General features: G+C 38.3%; 1 protein-coding gene across 1 annotated transcript in view; it reads left to right on the top strand.

Moving 5' to 3' along the window:
• Positions 1-18,719, top strand: part of SHOC1 (shortage in chiasmata 1) — a 93,006-nt gene that overhangs the window by 15,538 nt on the left and 58,749 nt on the right. Inside the window, exons 5-9 of the mRNA XM_036749339.1 lie at positions 959-1,112; positions 6,108-6,209; positions 8,156-8,264; positions 10,391-10,464; positions 15,453-15,686. Of these exons, the coding sequence (XP_036605234.1) occupies positions 959-1,112; positions 6,108-6,209; positions 8,156-8,264; positions 10,391-10,464; positions 15,453-15,686 (673 nt within the window). The remainder of the gene's footprint in view (positions 1-958; positions 1,113-6,107; positions 6,210-8,155; positions 8,265-10,390; positions 10,465-15,452; positions 15,687-18,719) is intronic.

The following is an 18,719-nucleotide window of genomic DNA, read 5'->3' as shown; positions in this document are numbered from 1 at the left end:
TGGCCATTTCCTTCTTCAGCTCATTTTACAGATGGAGAACTGAGGCAAACAGGGTTAAAATCACTTGCCCAGGGTCACACAGCTAGTAAGTGTCTGAGTCCAGATTTGAGCTCAGGTCCTCCTGATTTCAGGTCCAGCACTCTATTCACTGTATCACCGAGCTGCCCAAATCTCCTGGCTAGTATTTCGTTTAAAATTTTTGCATCAACATTTATTAGGGAAATTGGCCTTTAATTTTCTTTTCTGTTTTTGCTCTCCCAGATTTAGGTATCAAAATCATATTTGTGTCAAAAGGAATTTGGTAGGATTCCTTCTTTGCCTATTTTTTCAAATGGTTCAGATAGTATTGGAGTCAATTGTTACTTAAATGTTTGGTAGAACTCACTTGTAAACCCATTTGATGTTGGGGATTTTTTTCTTAGCGATCTCATTTATGGCTTGTTCAGTTTCAACATAGTCAGAATGAACTTAAGACTTAATTGTGTACATATAGCTGAAAATTTCTAGCGTAAAAAAATCATTCATTTAGTGCCTTTTCCAGCAGCTTCAAGTTATGTGTACATACTGTTTTGAATCTTCCGAGGAGGCTGGCCTCCTGGGAGTGGGAATAGAACCCATTCTATAGAGTGGAAGCCAGATCTCAGTTTCTTAGATGTGCCAACTCTATTTAAAAAGCCCTCCTTCCTCCCATCCCCAATACTTAGCTGCTCAAGTAAATTGACCCTGGTAATGTGGACAGAAGCTAGAGGAAGCTTCAAAAGACATAAGGTATGTCTCTGAAAGTATTTTTAGTCCTGCCTGACCCCACATACACATACCTTGGAGGGAATGTTTATTTTTATAAACACTATTTTTTTTAAATTCTCAAATGTTGAACAATATTCAAAAATATTTATAGTAAATATTTAAACTCATAAATTATATAGTTATCTCCAAGAATTACCATTATAATTTTTAGCACTTGACTTTGCCAATTAAATGGGAATTATTGAAACCTGCCAGCCTCCAAGAAAGAACAGATATACAAACATCCTCAGAACTTAAGAAGTCCCTAAAATTGACTCCAGCAATAATCAATCATACAGTTGAAAATGAAAAGCTCTTTGAAAGAGGTGAGAATTATTTTTAATGTTATATTACAAAACTGTTGACAATTTGATGTTAAAATTTTCTGTGAACCCACATATTTTATCAAGTCCCCTATAGAACTCATATCCAGTTATCAAAAGTACTTATTTCTATGATAAGTTATTTCTCACCATCTTTTAATTGTTACTTCTGTGGATAACTGTGGTAGGTTCTTGGTATAATTTATCATTTAAAAGTCAAACTTAGAACTTTTTAAAAACATGCTTCTAGCCAATTCAATATTTTCCCAGTCATCCATCATAAAAGAATATATAGTCAACTCTGTGAATACACATATGCAGGGATTTTTAACCTTTTTTGTTATTGCACCCCTTTGGCAATCTGGAGAATCCTATGCATCCCTTCCCAGAAAAACACTTTCAAACAATTGGAAGAAATGTTAAACTTGAATTAGAGATTAGGGCAAATAAAAATATAATTTTTTCCCATTCAAGTTAATGGACCCCCAGAATCTATCCATGGACTGAGAGGAGTCTGTGAACCCCAGATTATGAACCTCTGATTTTATGATTAGATAGAGTGCTCCAGAATTGCTTATTTTCAGAGTGGGCTTTAGGTTAGGTCCCTAGTCACTGATAACTGGGCTGAATTAGATATAGATGAGGTCATCTATACATATGACATTCCCATGACAGATATAAATGATTTGGAATCATCCTATCAATTTGCATTATCTGTTCCTCTCCATTTCATTAAGTCTAAATACATTGATTTACTAGAAGTTGGCCATACTGTGATTTTATCACATTCAAAAACACACATACCTAATGTATCTTAAAATGACACAGAGCTTCAGAAACCTTCCCTCTGTTACCTTCCTGGACATACTACTTCAAAGATTCTCTTACTATCAGAATCTACATTTTAGGCTTGATTATGGCCAAGCAAAGAGGTGTGGGTGGGTGGGTGGGTGGGTGTGTTGGGGGAGGAGGGGAAGAGGAGAAGCTAGAGTGGTTCATATATTCAAAATCAGTTTCTTATTAAAAAAAACTAACTACCTGTTATTTATGTCTGTCATGGGAATGCCATAGATATAGATGACCTCATCTATATCTAATTCAGCCCAGCTCTCAGTGACTAGGGACATGTGGAATATACTATCTAGGAATGAGCATATCTGATTTCCCTGTCAGTATTCTTCTGGAATAGCGCTTATGACTGCCTCTACTAGTTTCCCATTCTACTACAAAATTGGCACAGGAAAAACATTAGCCTATTAAAGCAGGACATCTGAAAATACTAGAGAGGGAAGATTTATGTCCCCTCTATTTTTCCAGAGGTGGTTTATTGCACCCTATAGAACCATATCAGCCTGTCAGGGATATAATACAAAAATAACTTGGAAGCAAACCTGGTGGATTTTAAACATTAACATTTGTTAGCATTTTGGTCATGGCACTGACAAAATAGAAGGTTAAATAGGATATTATAAATAACAGAAAAGAGTTAAGTATTATTTTACAACATAGGCACTAAAGACATTATCTCAAGGAATATTAATAAAACAAAATACACATACTCATTATGATTGCTTTATAAAACCTGTTGTCAAAGGCCTATAAAGAGTAGGAAAAAAGTCGAATTAAATCTCCAAGTGTGTATATTCAGTATGCTAGTACTATGTAAAATCTCTTCTCTCCTGTAAATTCCTATTCCCATGCTTCAGACATGAAGATGATTGAGGGTCTTCCCAATGGAATGGCTTGTTTTGGCAAATCCTGGCTATCTTCTGAGAGAAGCCTAGTATAGCTTAGGGAGGCTTAGCACCAAAAGGTTGGTCATCAATGATGAATTTTTTTGGCCACAGAAACATGCTAAGTATGCTTTGGTAGAGTAGAAAGAGTTCTGTATTTGTAGTCAGAGGGCTTGGTTTCAAATACTGGTTCTACTACTTCATACCTGCCTGACCTTGGTGCCTTCTCAGGCTAAGTATCATTCCTGATAGAGAAAATAGGAACAAAACAGCTGAGGAGTTCATTATTCTTACCATCATGTACTATTATCCTCCAGGCCAGGGGATCCAAATTACCATTTGTCCGAGCCCTTTAAAATCTGCTTTCTTAGTAATCTTTGGTGTACGTCAGACTATGCCTTCTTCTCTACCAACTGTCCTCAGACTTTGTCATTTACTACACCAACCATTTCCTCTTTGTTGGTCAGAATTATGTATAGACTAACAATTCCTTTTGAAGCCTTTTGCACCTTAAAATGAAATTATAAATAAGCTAAAAGCTGCTCTGATTTTGTTGGAAAGTGAGAGAGTGCTCCAGTAGATACCTAGATAGTTGTAGTCCCTTATCATTGCTATATCATGCCTCAGTAGATTTGTGGGTTTGTGCTGTTTTCTGAATTCCTCATCTAATTCCTCCTTCTGTCCAAGTGGTCTATAGTATAATCTCATGACACTACCACTTCTGTTTTTCTCTCCTTTGATCTTCACTCAAATGTTCCCTACCACGTTCCACCCTTACATTTACGTTCCTGAATTTCTTCACATGAATAGATGTTCTTAATATGTTGTACTACTCTATAACATTCACCGAGTCCAATGAACCTATATTTACAGGCCTTAATATTCCTTTTCAGTCTTAGGAGGAGTCAATATGCCTGTGTTAAACACAGTTGTTTTTTTTCACACATGAAGTAATTACCTCCAAAAGAATGGGGTTTTCCTTAGTATACTCTTAGGCCAGCAATAACAAAAAAAAAATCCTTAGCTAATTTCATCACATGAGTACCTGATAATTTAGCTTCCCTCAAGATAAAAAAAAAGTTCGCTAAAACAGAATCAAGTTAGAGTTGATTCACTCTTTGAAAAAACCGAACTTTGTTTAAAAATTACATGCTAATAGAAACGAAAATGTTTTCCTTCAGAAATAACACTTGAAACTAGGGGAACTCAAAAGACCAAAATTTTAAATATTTTCAATATACCAATTTTATTTTGCCTAAAGGTAGAAGTTGCTGTTTTACAAATTGGAGAAAAATTGAAAGTTGAAAATGCATATATGAATTAGAGCAGCATTGCTTTAGAAATATGATTTTGACTATAGCCAGAAAGTAAGTACAAATACCTGAGAACTAATAGGTATAGTAAGCAGTTCCTGCTACATGGATTAGAGGCCATAGGAGTGAAGGTGTACCAAGAAACCAGTTTAGGACTTGGTGTTCAACAAAGAATGTTTGGAAGGAGGCAGTATAGTGCATTCAGCCATTGGAGATGGCGTCCCAAACCCTGGGTTCAAGTCATGCCTCTACTAGAAGCTAGCTATATGACCTTGGTGAAGTAATACTAGCTGACATTTATATGGTTCTTTAAATTTTACACAGAAGTTTACATATGTTATCTCTAAACACCTTTGAGTCTTGGTTTTCTCACCTGTATGATGGAGTAACAACAGCAGCTACCTCACAGGATGAATGTATGGCTCCGATGAGATAACATGCACAGTCCTTTGCACACTTTAAAGTGCTCTATACAGTTGTAATTGTCATCTCATTGGAACCTCACAAAAATCCTGTTAAGTGAGTACTACAGGTATTATCTCCACTCTACAGGTGAGGAACTGAGGTTCAGTTTAAGTAAACTTTACCAAGGCTTTCCCAAAAACTGTATCCTCAGCTGAAAAAAATGAAAATAAATAATATCCATCTGTATCACCAAGGCAGTATTCACAGCAGTTGCTGTTGCTATGAATATGCCAGCGTGGATCTGAATCGCAAAATGTAACAGACTCTCCATATAGAAGACAGAAGCAAATCATTTATTTAGACCCCAGAAAGCCAAATCCCAACACCAGTAAACCAAATCCATCATAGCAACAGAGAAGTTAATACACGTTATCACTGCAGAGAGCAGCTCCATCCCAAAGCCTTCCCCAAGCTCAGGCCTTCCCATAAACAAACACTTAAAATCCTAGCTGCCTCCTTGCCTGCTTCCACTCTCTCCCACCACTCTAACTGCTCTGATCTCACTTCTCTCAGTTCTACTCTAACCTTCCTGCTCCACCCATTCATCAAGCTCCTCCCACCACATGTGACTTAGGCTTCCATATGATTTAAGCAGGTCACCTGGGCCTGTTAATGGATGGGAAGATCTTCAGATTGAGCAAAAATACATTAATATACCATCTTGCTTACCTTATGCTGTTGTGAGAGTCAAAGGCAATAATTTTGTGAAAGCAAACCCAAGTGCTGATGGTTATCTTTCTTCTTACTCCTTCTTTCACAATGACCTTGAAAAACATTTATAGTTGTTGAGGTGGTTCTGGCCTTCACAAAAAACCTGTAGAAGGCATCAGAGACCAAACCAGATTCAGGGCAAGGGGTACTTTGCTAGATGCCTTTTCCTTCTCTTACAATAAATCCTAGGATCATAGATTTAGAGCTGGAAGGAAACTTAGAAGTCATCTAGTTCAACACTCTCATTTTACAAAGAAGGAGACCAAGGCTCAGAAAGGTTAAATGATTTGCCTGTGGTCATACAGGTGATAAATGAAAGAATCAGATTTAGAACTCAGGTCTTCTGACTGCAAATCTAATCCTTTTTCCAATACTCTTTACAATATACCACCCTGCCTTCCAGGTACTGTCTACATTAATGAGTGCTAGATATCTTTTTGCTTTGTTCATAAAGGGTAAGTGGTTGACATTTTGGTAATTCATATTTACCATTGTTTTAATCCTACCAACAATAATGAGTGTGAATCTTTGCCTGTGAAGATCACACTGCCATTAAAGTAAAAAATTTTAAAGGCAAACTCTTTTTTAATGAAAGCAATGTAACTTCACATTAATATAAATCCTGACTTCTGGAAGACAGAATAGTTTGTTTTATATATAAAGAAAATTAAAGACTGTTGGTGGGAGTAGGGGGGTGGAAGGAGAAGAATCACTAAAAATTATAGCAAGGAAACAATGCTTTTGTGATTAGTACGGCTTATCCCTTTCTTTTTCAGCCCTCCCTAACAAATATAAGGATGAAACTATGACAGATTACTACCCCACAGAGAGGATTTATACCATCCAAGACCAATGTGAACTAGAAAGCAGTGAACAAGGTAGAATTACTGAATAAATCAATGATCTCCTTAAGTTTTTTCCAAAGGTCATTAAGCCTGTGAAATAATAGAGCATCAGTGTATTTGCATATATTCAGTCTTTGGTTAGTCTTCAAGTTAGTTTCATTTTAAGTCATTCCCTTATTTCATTTTTTTTTCCTTACCACCAGTCACTCTAATTGACCAAAATTGAGGCTGAATAGAGAGAGAAAAGTCATAGAGATTGAAAAATAAAATAAGGAAAATTGAGAGAATCAGCAAAATTTTTTAGCTAAATACCAGTAACAGATCAATATCATAGTGAAAATATTTTTTAAAAAATATATAAACTGGGTGTGGTGGTATATATCTGTAATCTGTGTTACTGGGCGATGCTGAGGTTTGTGGATCGCTTGAGTTTGGGGACTCTGAGCTATAATAGGGCAATAGCCAATGAGGTATGTGTCCATGCTCAGTCTGGCACCAATAAGATGAGCCCCCAGAGAAGGGGCCAGGCAGCCTACGGAGGGTCAACTTTGTCCTGTTCAGAAAAAATAGAGCAGATTGAAGCTTCCATACCATTAGTATTGGGATGAGGCTGTTATTGGGGGCAATTAGGTGGCACAGTGGATAGAGTGCTGGGCCTGGAGTCAGGGAAACTCATCTTCCCAAGTTCAAGTCTGGCCTCAGACACTTACTAGCTGTGTGATGCTGGGCAAATCAGTTAACCCTGTTTGCCTCAGTTCTTCATCTGTAAAATGAGCTGGAGAAGGAAATGGCAAACCGCTCCAGTATCTCTGCCAAGAAAACCCCAAATGGGGTCATGAAGAGTCAGACACAACTGAAGATGACTGAACAACAACAACAGTTTGAATGTGGAGCTGCATTTCTGTGATGCTCTGCATAACCTGTTCTAACCTATATCATGTGATATGTAGGCTAGCATCCACATTTATCAGTACCAAGCATTGGAGTGCAAAATTACACTTTCTTGGTAATTGATGAGCGCAAAATAAAGATATTCATGTGTATATGTAATCTTATACATGTGAGCACTTCTGTCAGCACAAATCCATTCATGTCACCTCATCCCTTGCAATCCTAGTCTATGTCTTTGCATAAATTTATTTACAGCCTAACGCCCTAATGCTTGTAAATATTCCCAGGTCTCCTCCATCCTTTAAAACAAAAAAACAAAAACACCTCACTTAACTTACTATCCCCTCAAACTATTTCCCTGTGTCTTTTCTCCCTTTCATAGCCAAATTCTTAGGGAGAAAAGTCTGTTATTGCTGATTTCTTTAATCTGCTCTTAAAAAGTTTTATAGAGATGATGAAGTAGTTCTGTGGGTAGGTGGCTGCTGATGTCTTCTCAGTCATCTTTTTGCCGTCCCTGCCGTCCATAATCTTCCCCATTGTTTTGAATCCTTCCCCACTTTGAGATATGACAGTTATGATGATGGTGATAGCTAACATTTATATAGTACTTTCAGGTTTACAAGGAATTTTTGTCCCTATCATTTCATTTGATTGATGAAGCTAGGTACACATAAGCAGAAGTATCCATTTTAGAGATGAACAAACTGAAGCTCACAGAGGTTAAGTGGCTTGCCTGTGGTCCCTTAGTAAGTAATGGAGAAATTCAAGCTGTCTTTCCTGTCTCCAAGTCCAGCCCTCTTTCCAGTATGCCACACTGAAATTCAACCCCAAAGTTTCTTCAAAATTGTTTTAGCTCCAGCACGAGCTTCCTTTTTATATATTTTGTTAGTTTCATTTCATGTTTAATTCATGCTAGCTTTTAGGTCAAGTTATCAATTGGTGCTTGTGAAACTGCCTTTGTCCAATATAATATGAATAAAAATAATTACTATGGAAAATTCATACTAATAATTTAATTCATTCATTTTCACATTCACATTGTGACTTTTTTTCCCTGGTTTTAGTTTTTCACAGTCCATGTCTTTCAGGTGAGTTAGAAATGCCTTTAACTCCTCCACGTCTAATAACCCAACATTCCCTGGTAAATCCGATACATACCGGACTTCAAACATGTCAACTTTCTCCTGTTTATAATATGTAAGTAAAAATGGGATAAAATTCTATTCCAAAAATGCTAATTTTTAATAAATATATTTTGTGGGGCTAGAGAAAGCTGCCTGGTTCTTTTAGCCTACGTGGAAGGAAAAATATGTGTTTCCCCAATCTTCTGTAACCAGAGTAGTATTCTCTAAGAAAATGTTTTAAATTGACTTTCCTTTTGAAATTGATAGCTCCATTTGTTTGCACAGTCAGAAATAACCAATAAAAAGAATATCAAAACAGTTATGGGTAGGCTACTGATGTATAACACTGGACAACTCATTTAACCTTTCAGAGTTCCAGTTTCTCCAATTCTACACTGGGACCATCAATTTGATAATGCTGATCTGATTTGCCTTAAGGGACATAAACTCAATTCTCTGACCTAACAGAGAATCGACCTATATAAATGCCCCGAGAAGCAGCTCTGAAGATTTGCACAGGATAATAATTCCTTGCCTCCACCCTTTCTTCCCTGGCCCCTCAAATTTTACCTCGATAATATCCTTCACATCCATCCCATTTTTCCATATGAACAACTATCACCCTATGTCAAGCCCTCATCACCTCTTGTCTATTATAATAGTTATTGATCCCCATGTTAAGACTCTTCCCCACTCCAGTCCATCCTCCACACAACTACCAAAGTGACATTCTTAAAGTACAAGTGTGACCATGACTCGCTTCCCTGCCCAATAATCTCCAGTTGCTTTCTGTTGCTTTTAGGATCACAAACAAATTCTTCTACTTGACATTTAAAGCCTTTAACAGTTTGACTCTAACCTGTTTTTCCACATTGTTCTCCACATCCTCTTTGGTTCAGTCAAACTGGCTACCTTGTGGTTGCTCATACGGGATAAACCATCTCTCATCTCTGTGCCTTTGCCCAGGCCCTCTCTTTTCACCTCTACATCTTCCAGAGCTAAGTAGATGAGCTCCTACATGAAATTTTCCTGATCCCCGATCCCAGCTTCTAGTTCCTCTTCTCCACAGTTAGCATGTATTTATTTTCTATTTCCTGTATACTTATGTGCATACGTTGCTTCCTCTGACAGAATGTAAGCCTCGAGAACAGCAGCCTTTCATTTTGTCTTTGTATCCTTAGTTCCTGGAACAGTACCTGACTCTTGATAAATACCTGTTGATTGATTCATTGTGTGATGCACTTATTTACCATGCCACACATTATCTGAGGCTACTTTCTTCTTTCATGAAATACCCTATACCCCAATATCAATCAACAAACCAAATATTTATTATTTACTGTGCGCGAAGCACCAGGACAATCACAGTGAGATATACAAATACATGATCCCTACCCTATGGAATATGAAAACTTTTCTTCCCCTACCAATGGATTCTTAAACCATGCAGATATTTTGGCCTGTGACTCAACTGCACATCCATTTTAGAATTGCTTTCACAAATGTCATGCAGAGTTGCCATATTTGCTTGAGAACCTACAGGTCCTCTACAGCAGCTTCTCTGCAGAAGTTTGCCTCCTTTTTTGTTATTCCTTTCTGCAATTTTTTGCTTCTACAATCCAGAATCTCCAGGTATTCAGCATTAGAAAAAACTTTAATGAAGAAACTTGATTGCCTACTTTTGCCACAAAATGTCCAGATTTTCTGTATTACATGGGAAAATTAAATATTCTAACATCTTCCAATCCTGGAACCATATCTGGCCCTGGCTTTGAGCTGAAGCTAAGGAGTTCAGCTGTTGATGATTAAACTACACTAGCATCAATCAGATTGAGTGGAATCACATCTGAGCCAGTCTCTGAACTTTTAGTTCAACTAGCAGTGCCTAAAGTTAAGCTAAATTGATATGCTAAAAATGATAGTAGAGTGTGCCACAAGTGCTGTGTCTTGACAGCATCACTCATGAAGACAACTGAGGGGTAGAAACTTCTTGTCAGTGTATTGGCTGTCTGAGTTCAAAAATGTCCTTTTTAGGTCGGTCTTTACACTTATAAAATGGGATTAGTATTCTCATTTTTCCGAAATTAAAAAGGGGCTCAGAAAGTCTACTTTTTCTCAGCTAAACTTTTGTAATACAAAAAAAAGGAAGAAAATTCTAGATGTCCTAAAATTAAACTTCTTGATATAAATATTTTTCAGTAATTTTACTCCAGCTGAAAATTACACGAAGAAATGCACCCATCGAAGTTCCCTGGACTCTCTTTTACTTGCAGGTAAGGAATGCCTATTGCATGTGCTCAGATACTGTAGGAAAGGGCATCTAGATATTGAAAAGTACAAACATGACAGTATTAATCTAGGTCTAGGGCATACATCTAAATACTTTAAAATGTACCAAAAGGGCTTTGTTGACAAGGTTATACATAACACATAGCTCCCAACACACTAATGAGTTATGTTCCAAAAGTTCATTTAGAAGTCAGTTGTTAAGAACTTGGCACATATTTTTTCCCATTGAAATGTTGTAAATTAAGTAACTGTTAGGTTCTTAGGGTAGCCCATGCAGGCCTATTTCAGCCATAATATAAGCAAGGCAACATGAAAAACACAAGACTAAGAGACAAGCTTTGCTGCCTTTATTCAAATCATTTTACTTCTCTTAGAATCAGTAGCCTTAGTGATGAGGATATGGGTAAATGCTAAAGATGAGGGACCAGCAGGATCAAGTAGTAGGATGAATGTGAAAGCAGAACTTCATACATACAGGTCATTTGGGGTCATAGATTGGTAAATCAGGAATTGTCCACTTTCCGAGGTGTATCTCTACTTGCTGTCCCTAAAGATGAAATGGACTCTGCCTCCTTGGAACTTAGAGCCTCATAAGGAATACAAGAAATTTCTGTTTAACATCCAAGTATTTTATGGCAAGTCAAATAATCTGAATATTTGAAAATATCCAATTTTTAAAAAAATTTTTACCTGCCATGCAAATGTTGGAGTCACAATAATAAATTTAGTAGTAAGGTCATTATTATAAGAAAAATCCATTTTGTGATAATTTTTGTTAATTTGAGCTCCTTCCTTTTTTTTTGCTTCAAAAATATATAAATATATAATAATATAGTAATCTGTAAGACTGATTTTATTTAGATAAGCCATCTTCAGAGACTTGTATACTATGCTAAAAAATATTTAAAGGCACATAACCTGTGTAACTGAAAAGTAATACACTTTCCCAGTCATGAATAAAAAAGAAGGGAATTTTTGCAGTAATGGAAATGACACTCATTATATGATGGGGCTTTTTGTTAGAGCGTGGAAATTCTACCGTCGTAGTATTTTGATCAGTTCAGTACAGTGGGAAAAGCCGTGGGTCTACAGTAGAGTTTTGTGTTCCTGCTCTGTGACCCTGGCCAAGTTATCAGCCTCTTTGGATCTCAGTTTCCTCATCTGTAAAATGAGGATGATCATGGCCCCTCCCTCCCAGGGTTGTTGTGAAGAGCAAATAAGATAATAAGTATGAAGTGCTCAGTGGCAGCAACGGACATGTAAATGTTGTAATAATGATTACTGTTGTTATGTGACTACATCCATTCAGGATATTCACAACAGATAGAAAGAATCTGAGAGGGGATGCACCAGCTGGGATACCAGAAAAGGCTTCCTGCAGAAAATGAGGCTCGAGCTTGGGCTCCTTGGAGCTAAGGAATTACAAACCAACCCCCTGTAACTTTCCTATTTCCGTCAAGAGTATCAACATTCTTCTAGGCCCCCAGGTTCACAACTTAAGAGTCAACTTCAAGATTGCACAGTGGATAGAGGACTGGGCTTGGAGACAGAAAGACCTGAGTTCAAATGCTGTGTGACCCTGGGCCAGTTACTTAATCTCTCTCAGCTTCAGTTTCCTTTAAAATAAGGGTATTAGACTTGACCTCTACGGTCCCTTCTCGCTCTAAGTCTGTGATTCTGTGATTCCCGCTCTCTGACCTTCCCATATCCAGTCGTTTGCCAAGTCTTGTCAATTCTATCTCCTTGCTATTTCTCCCATTTATCCCCTTCTGTCTATTCATACTACAACCAGTCTAGGTCAAACTGTCCTCACCTACTGTCTAAATAACATCAATAGCTTTCTAATAGATCTCCCTGCTTCCAGTCCATCATCCACACGGCTACCACAATAATATTTCCACAGCAAGTGTCTTGACAATGTCAGTCCTCTGCTCAGGAGGCTTAATACATACGTTGCCCTTAATACAAAATACAAACTCCTCTATTCGGCACTTTAAAGCCTTCTCAGTCTGACTTTAGCCTATCTTTCCAGGCTGATTAATACTTTGTTTCCCCTCCCGTACTCTCTGCACCAGCCATACTGGCCTTGCTGTTCCACGTACACAACATTCCATCTCCCACTTCTTTGCCTGGAAAGCTCCACCATCTCCTCTTGGAGTCCCTAAATCCTTTCAGTGTTGTTCAACTCAGGTGGCCCATCTTTCCAACAGCTTTTCTGGATTTCCCTCCAACCAATGCACATTTTGTGTATACCCTGTATGTACACGTCTGTGCGCATGATGTGTCCACATAGTAGAATGCATGCTCCTTTGTACAGAGGGCACCAACCCAGGAAGGGTAGGTAACATACTGGATGACAGGGTCAGGATCCAAAAAGATCTTGACAGGCTAGATCACTAGGGACAGCTCAGCTAGAGAAGTCAGGCTGAAACTAAGATGAAATTCAGTAGAGATAAATGTAAAGTCATGCACTTAGGTACAAAAGCAACAGAGTCATGGATAGACAACAGTTGTTCTAAAAAAGATCTGGGAGTTTGAGTACATAGCAAGCTCAATATATTCGTAGTGTGATATGGCAGCTAAGAAAGCTGATGCAATCTTGGGCTACATTTAAAAAGGGAATAGTCTCCAGGAATGGTGGGTGATAGTGCCGCTGTCCTCTGCCCTTGTCAGACCTCGTCTGAAGTAGTGTGTTCAATTTTGGGAGCCATGGTAAGGACATGGATAAGTTGAAGAATGTCCTAAAGAGGGAAACCAGGATGGTGGAGAGCCCTACTCCCATGTCAAGGTTCAGGGAGCGAGGGGTAGGGAGGAAACGTGATAGAGACTCTTTAAGTATTTGAAGGGATATTTTTTTGAGAGAGCGACTAGACCTCTTTCCTTTTGTTCCCAGAGGGCAGAACCAGAAGCAATGAGAAGGAGGGTGCAAAAAGTTAAATTTAAGCTTTTATGTCAGGAAAACCTTCTTAACAGTTGGAGCTGTCTAAAAGTGGCATGGACTCCCTCAAGAAATAGTGGGTTTCCCCTTCCCTTCCTTGAAAGTCTTCAGGGAGAGTTTAGACAACCATCTGAAAATGTTAGAGTGGGGATGCTTTGGGTGTATGGGTTGGACTAGATGGCCTTTGAAGGCCCTTCCAACTCTCAAATTCTGTGATTCCTTGAGGGGAGGGACTGTCTCACTTTAAATTTATGTATCTCTAGTGCCTAACAGAACCATTTTGATTACCACTATGCTAAATTCTTATATTATTTCCCTTCTTATATACCTTATTCCAGGCAAACTTGCCTGCTAGCTGTTCCCTGTGCACAATTCATTTCCTTGCCTCCATTCCTTCACAAGCAAACTTGCTGTGGGTATGCCTGCCACAAGTCTCTCCCCCCTGTAGTCTATCCTCCATTCAGCTGCCAGAGCAATATTCCTACATTCCCCTCTGACCATATCACCCCACCCTCCTACACAATAAGCTTTATTGGCTCCTTATTACCTCCAGGCTCTTTATAACCCAGACCTCACTTACCTTTCTAATCCTCTTACATCATACGTTCTTTGATCCAGTGTTACGAAGCACTCCGTCTCTCAGCTCTGGGCATTCTCTCTGGCTGTCTCCTATTCCTGGAGTTCTCTCTCCTTATCTCTGCCTCCTGGCTTCATTCACGTCCCAGCTTGGGTTCCATCTTTTACAGGAAGCCATCTCCAACCCCTCTTAACTCTAGTGCTTTTCCCTTCTGTTGATTATGTCTTATCCTGCATATAGCTTGTTTCTTGTCTCCTCCCTCCCCAATTTGATTGTGAGCTCCTCGAATGTGGGGGCAGTTTTATTTTGGGGTTCTTTTTGTAACCTCAGCACTTAGCACAGTGCCTAGCACACAGTAGATGCTTAATAATGACTCTTGACTCACTGACAAAATGGTCTCCCATATCTGGAATGTACTCTGTCCCCACTTCTGCTTGCTAGAATCTTGTTCTTCCTTCCCTTCTTTTCACCTCCCTCCCCAGGACTTTTTTTTTTTAGCCATCATTGACACTGTTTCTCTTGAAATTACTCTGTATATACTTTGAGCTTACTTAATCGTGTACATGTTGTGTCACCCCATAGAAGGTTAGGATTTTCAGGGCAGTAGCGCTTTCATTTATGTCTTTGAATATTCATAGCAGGCACCTAATAAGGCTTTGTTGAATTGAATTCACAACTGATAAAAGTTTACAAATGTATATAAAATCATCTGCAATCTTTTTTAGTATTTCTTTTCTTAGCTGTTTTATATTTGTTTATCCCTCTCGACAGAAGTTAAAACTTTAGTATTAATTTTTAAAAATAAGTACATTTTAAAAACTATAATTATTTGCGCTTGTTAATGCCAAATAACTCTTTTTTGAGATAGCCTATGCAAGATGAAATTCGTTATGAAATACCTCTCTTTAGTTTTAGAAAGAATTGTATTTTATCACTTAAGTATAATTTTTGCAAATTCTTCCACGTTGTAATTCAGTGTCAGAATATATAAGCAAAATAAATTTTGGTTTCTTCTACTAGCATTAGGGTGGTTTGGTCTTTGTTAAATGAAAATAGCAGTGTGCCAATCTTCCCAAAAGATGGGAAATACTTATTTGTTATTTGTTACTTGACCACCATACCCCACCCCCACATCTCTTATGTTCCTTTTGGACATCTAATCAGTTTTATGATTTTACTCCTTAGTAAGTTGGAAATTTTGCACTTAAAAATATTTTCTGGGTTTTTTTTCATTTTATTTTCTCTAAGTTAAATCAAACATTTTAAAAGTACAAATGTAGCTATTTCTAAATGTTTTGTTTATTCTAGGGGAAATTGTTAAAGATGACTGAAATTTTCATAATCATTTTAAAGTATAAAATGCTTCATGACAATATAGCTATATTTCCATGATGTTTTTTTCCTAAACTTCTCTTTGCAACTGTGTTATGAATTATTTCTGCCTGTTTGTTTTTCAGTGCCACAAACCAAAGAGCCTATAATTCACTATTCAATTACAGATTTGAAAAGAATGTTTTCTCTTGAGGTAGAAATCCTTATGCTTGACTCATTAAAAGAAGAATGGTGGAAACAACAGGGACTGAGCATGATAATGACAGATACCTTGGAACATCTGACTCCAGATTTGTGTGATCACAACCTGCTTCCCCCTCACATGGAGATATTGCCAGTGAAACCACTTCAGCTAGAGTGTAAGTAGCCAATCTTAAAACTTTCTTAGAAGGTTAATCTCTGAGCTAGAAATTTATAGTTGCCAAGTCAACACTGGTAACTGACTAAAGCAAACATTTACAATTACAGTTTATATTTGTTGTTCAGTCATGTCCTACTCTTCTTGACCCCATTTGGGGCAAAGGTACTGGAGTGGTTTGCCGTTTCCTTCAGCTCATTTTACAGATGAGGAAAATGAGGCAAACGGGGTTAAATGATTTGCCTAGGGTCACACAACTAGTAAATCTGAGGTGAGATTTAAACTTAGGTCTTCCTGACTTAAAAGCCTGGTGCTCTATCCACCATGCCACCTGCCTGCCCCAAGGCAAATATACACTTGTAGCTACAATGTGGCTAGCAGCTGTTGTGGGCATGAAAGAACAACACAAGACCAACAACAAGAGGGCTGCTAGCACGGGTTCTTTGATCTGCTTTTCTAAGGAAAGCCACTTTAAGGGGTTACCAATCTCAGTTTAATTAAACATACTTGTATCATTCACTTAGTTCAGGGGAAAAGATTAGCCCTCTGAACTTCAAGGCAAATACAGACAGAAATTACAAACATCAAGAGACAGACCTCATCTGATCAAATGACAATTCATAGTTACCAGAGAAGCACCAACATCTGTCTGGGTTACAAAGTTGGGGGGAGGGGCAGGCTCAATGGCTTGCCCAGAGTCTGGTCACCCACATTCTTTCAGTGAGTACCCCTAAAAGTCCAACCCTAACCTCAGATCTTCTATACCTGTCTCAGGGTCCTGGGGCACTTGAGGCTCACCATTTAGAGGGTGAGAAATCAGTGTGGGAAAGCTCCAACCATCAGCACCACATCATATTCAACTCAATGACTCAGGATTGTCTTAGTGCTAAGAAACACTCCAAGACAAAAAATATCCCACCATACCTGCCCCATTCAAACGAAGAACAGTGAAAAGTCCCATTTTGCTTGCCATTATAACACTTTGCCAAAAAAATATGTATTAATACTGTACTCTGCTTTTTAGGAACAGTTTTGCCAAAAACAATTTTATCTAACATTAACGTAATGTCCAATCCATTTCCAGCTTAGAAAGATGCCTAAACTGGCATATTTCCCCCATGCCCTCTGATATGTCTCTACCTCAAGACAATTTGAGGTAACATTTATAGGAATCTTGAACAGGAAAAGATCGTAGTGCGTTAATATATAGTTGGGGATTAACAATCCAGAATAGTCTCTACTCAGTTCTTTCCTGGACCATTCTCTTCATGCATTAAAAAGGGTTTTCTCCCTGTGATCAGTATTTTAATTTTAAATTAAAAAAAGAATGCCGCCTTAGGTGGGTCGTGATTTCAAGTAGGTGAGAAGCAATGATCTCGTCTATGCTGGAGTTAAATTTGGTCATCACCCTTAATTCATTTCCCTAAGAAAAGCCCTTAGCTTTTGTTCTACAGCTTTCCTGAAGTAAATCTTAATATTTTCAGTTGAACCTAAAAGGAGGTTTTTAATATGCTTCCACAACTCCTAGGTTTTTGCCTAAAATTTGGAAAGGACCCACTTTTCTGTCTCCGTTCTAGAGATTCCTTTAGTTCCTACTCTTTCCACCTTTGGTGACAGGATTGCTATTAACAAATACTTAGTAAAATTATTTCTGTTCATATCAAACTAGTCACTAGTAATTTGTTCATTCAATAGGCACTTGTTGAGAGTGCAACTAACCACCTATCTGCAATTTATTGTGTGAGGTGTTAGAATTTTTTAACAAAACAAATGTAACAGTCACTGCTTCATGGAACTGACATTCTAACAGAGATGATAAGACATGCACAAGTAACGATCATAGAGAGCAGGCTGTGAAAGCATGACAAACGGGTGTAGTTAACAGTACTGGTGCTCCTCTAAGGCTGAGGAGCACGATGACTAAAAACATGTCACTGAACTTGGTATAGCACAGGTCATCACTTCTGAGAGAACAATTCTGCAGTGTTGAGAATCCTGTAAGAGAATGAAGAGTGTGAATAGGTTTAAAGAGGTGAAGGTGTACTTTAAAAACAATTGATGAGGCAGAATCCCAAAGTCAGTCTACTACAGCGGGATAAAATAGAGGGGCCCTTAGCTGTCATCTATAACCTTCAGCATTAATAATCTTTGTTTGCACATGAGGAAACTGAGACTCACTGAGGTCAGAACAAAAACATTGAACTAAGACCTTGTGGTTTCCAGTGCACCGCTTCTTCCACTGCACCATGACACTTCTACAAAGTCAAGGAAGTGGGCTTTTGTAATTGTTTGGTTTTTGCCTAATCCAAGAGAGCCAACATGATGTAATAAATAGAGAACCAGCCTTGGCCTCAAGAAGGTCTGGATTGAAGTCCTACCTCTGACACATACTTATAACCTAACTTCTCAGCCCCTTGCAGACATTACTGATTGGGGGCAGCTAGGTGGCTCAGTGAGTAGAGCACCGGCCCTGGAGTCAGGAGGACCTGAGTTCAAATCCAGCCTCAGATACTTGACACATTTACTAGCTGTGTGACCTTGGGCAAGTCACTTAACCCCAATTGCCCTGCCTTCCACCCTCCAAAAAAAAAAAAACCCAAACAAAAAAAAAAAGTTACTGATTGCACTGGTAAAGAGTTTCCTCCCTAGATATCTCCCTATACTGATAAAATCAAAAATCTGCAACAACACTTAATCCACTTAGTTGATGAGTAAGATAATGAAGGGGTATTTGTATTTGATTGACAGCTATGAAGGGAAAGAGTAAATGGATAATTAAGTGTGAGCTAAGAAACTTGATTGGTGGACACATACCTACAGAATGATGCAAGAACCTGGCTGGGGAGGTGGGGAGGGAGGGCACAGCATGTTGAGGAACATGGGGGAAGCAACATCTTTAACTGAGCACATCTAAAACTAAATTCAGTATCTTTCTCCCTAAACCTTGCCTTCTTCCAAATTTCCCTATTTCTATATAAGGCACCAGCCGTCCCTCCAGTCTCCCAGATTCATAAGTTTAATATGATCTTCAAGT

This window comes from Trichosurus vulpecula, chromosome 1 (genome assembly GCF_011100635.1).
Source record: "Trichosurus vulpecula isolate mTriVul1 chromosome 1, mTriVul1.pri, whole genome shotgun sequence".
NCBI lineage: Eukaryota > Metazoa > Chordata > Mammalia > Diprotodontia > Phalangeridae > Trichosurus > Trichosurus vulpecula.
Note: the sequence above shows the minus strand (reverse complement) of the source record. Positions and strands in the feature narration are given on the sequence as shown.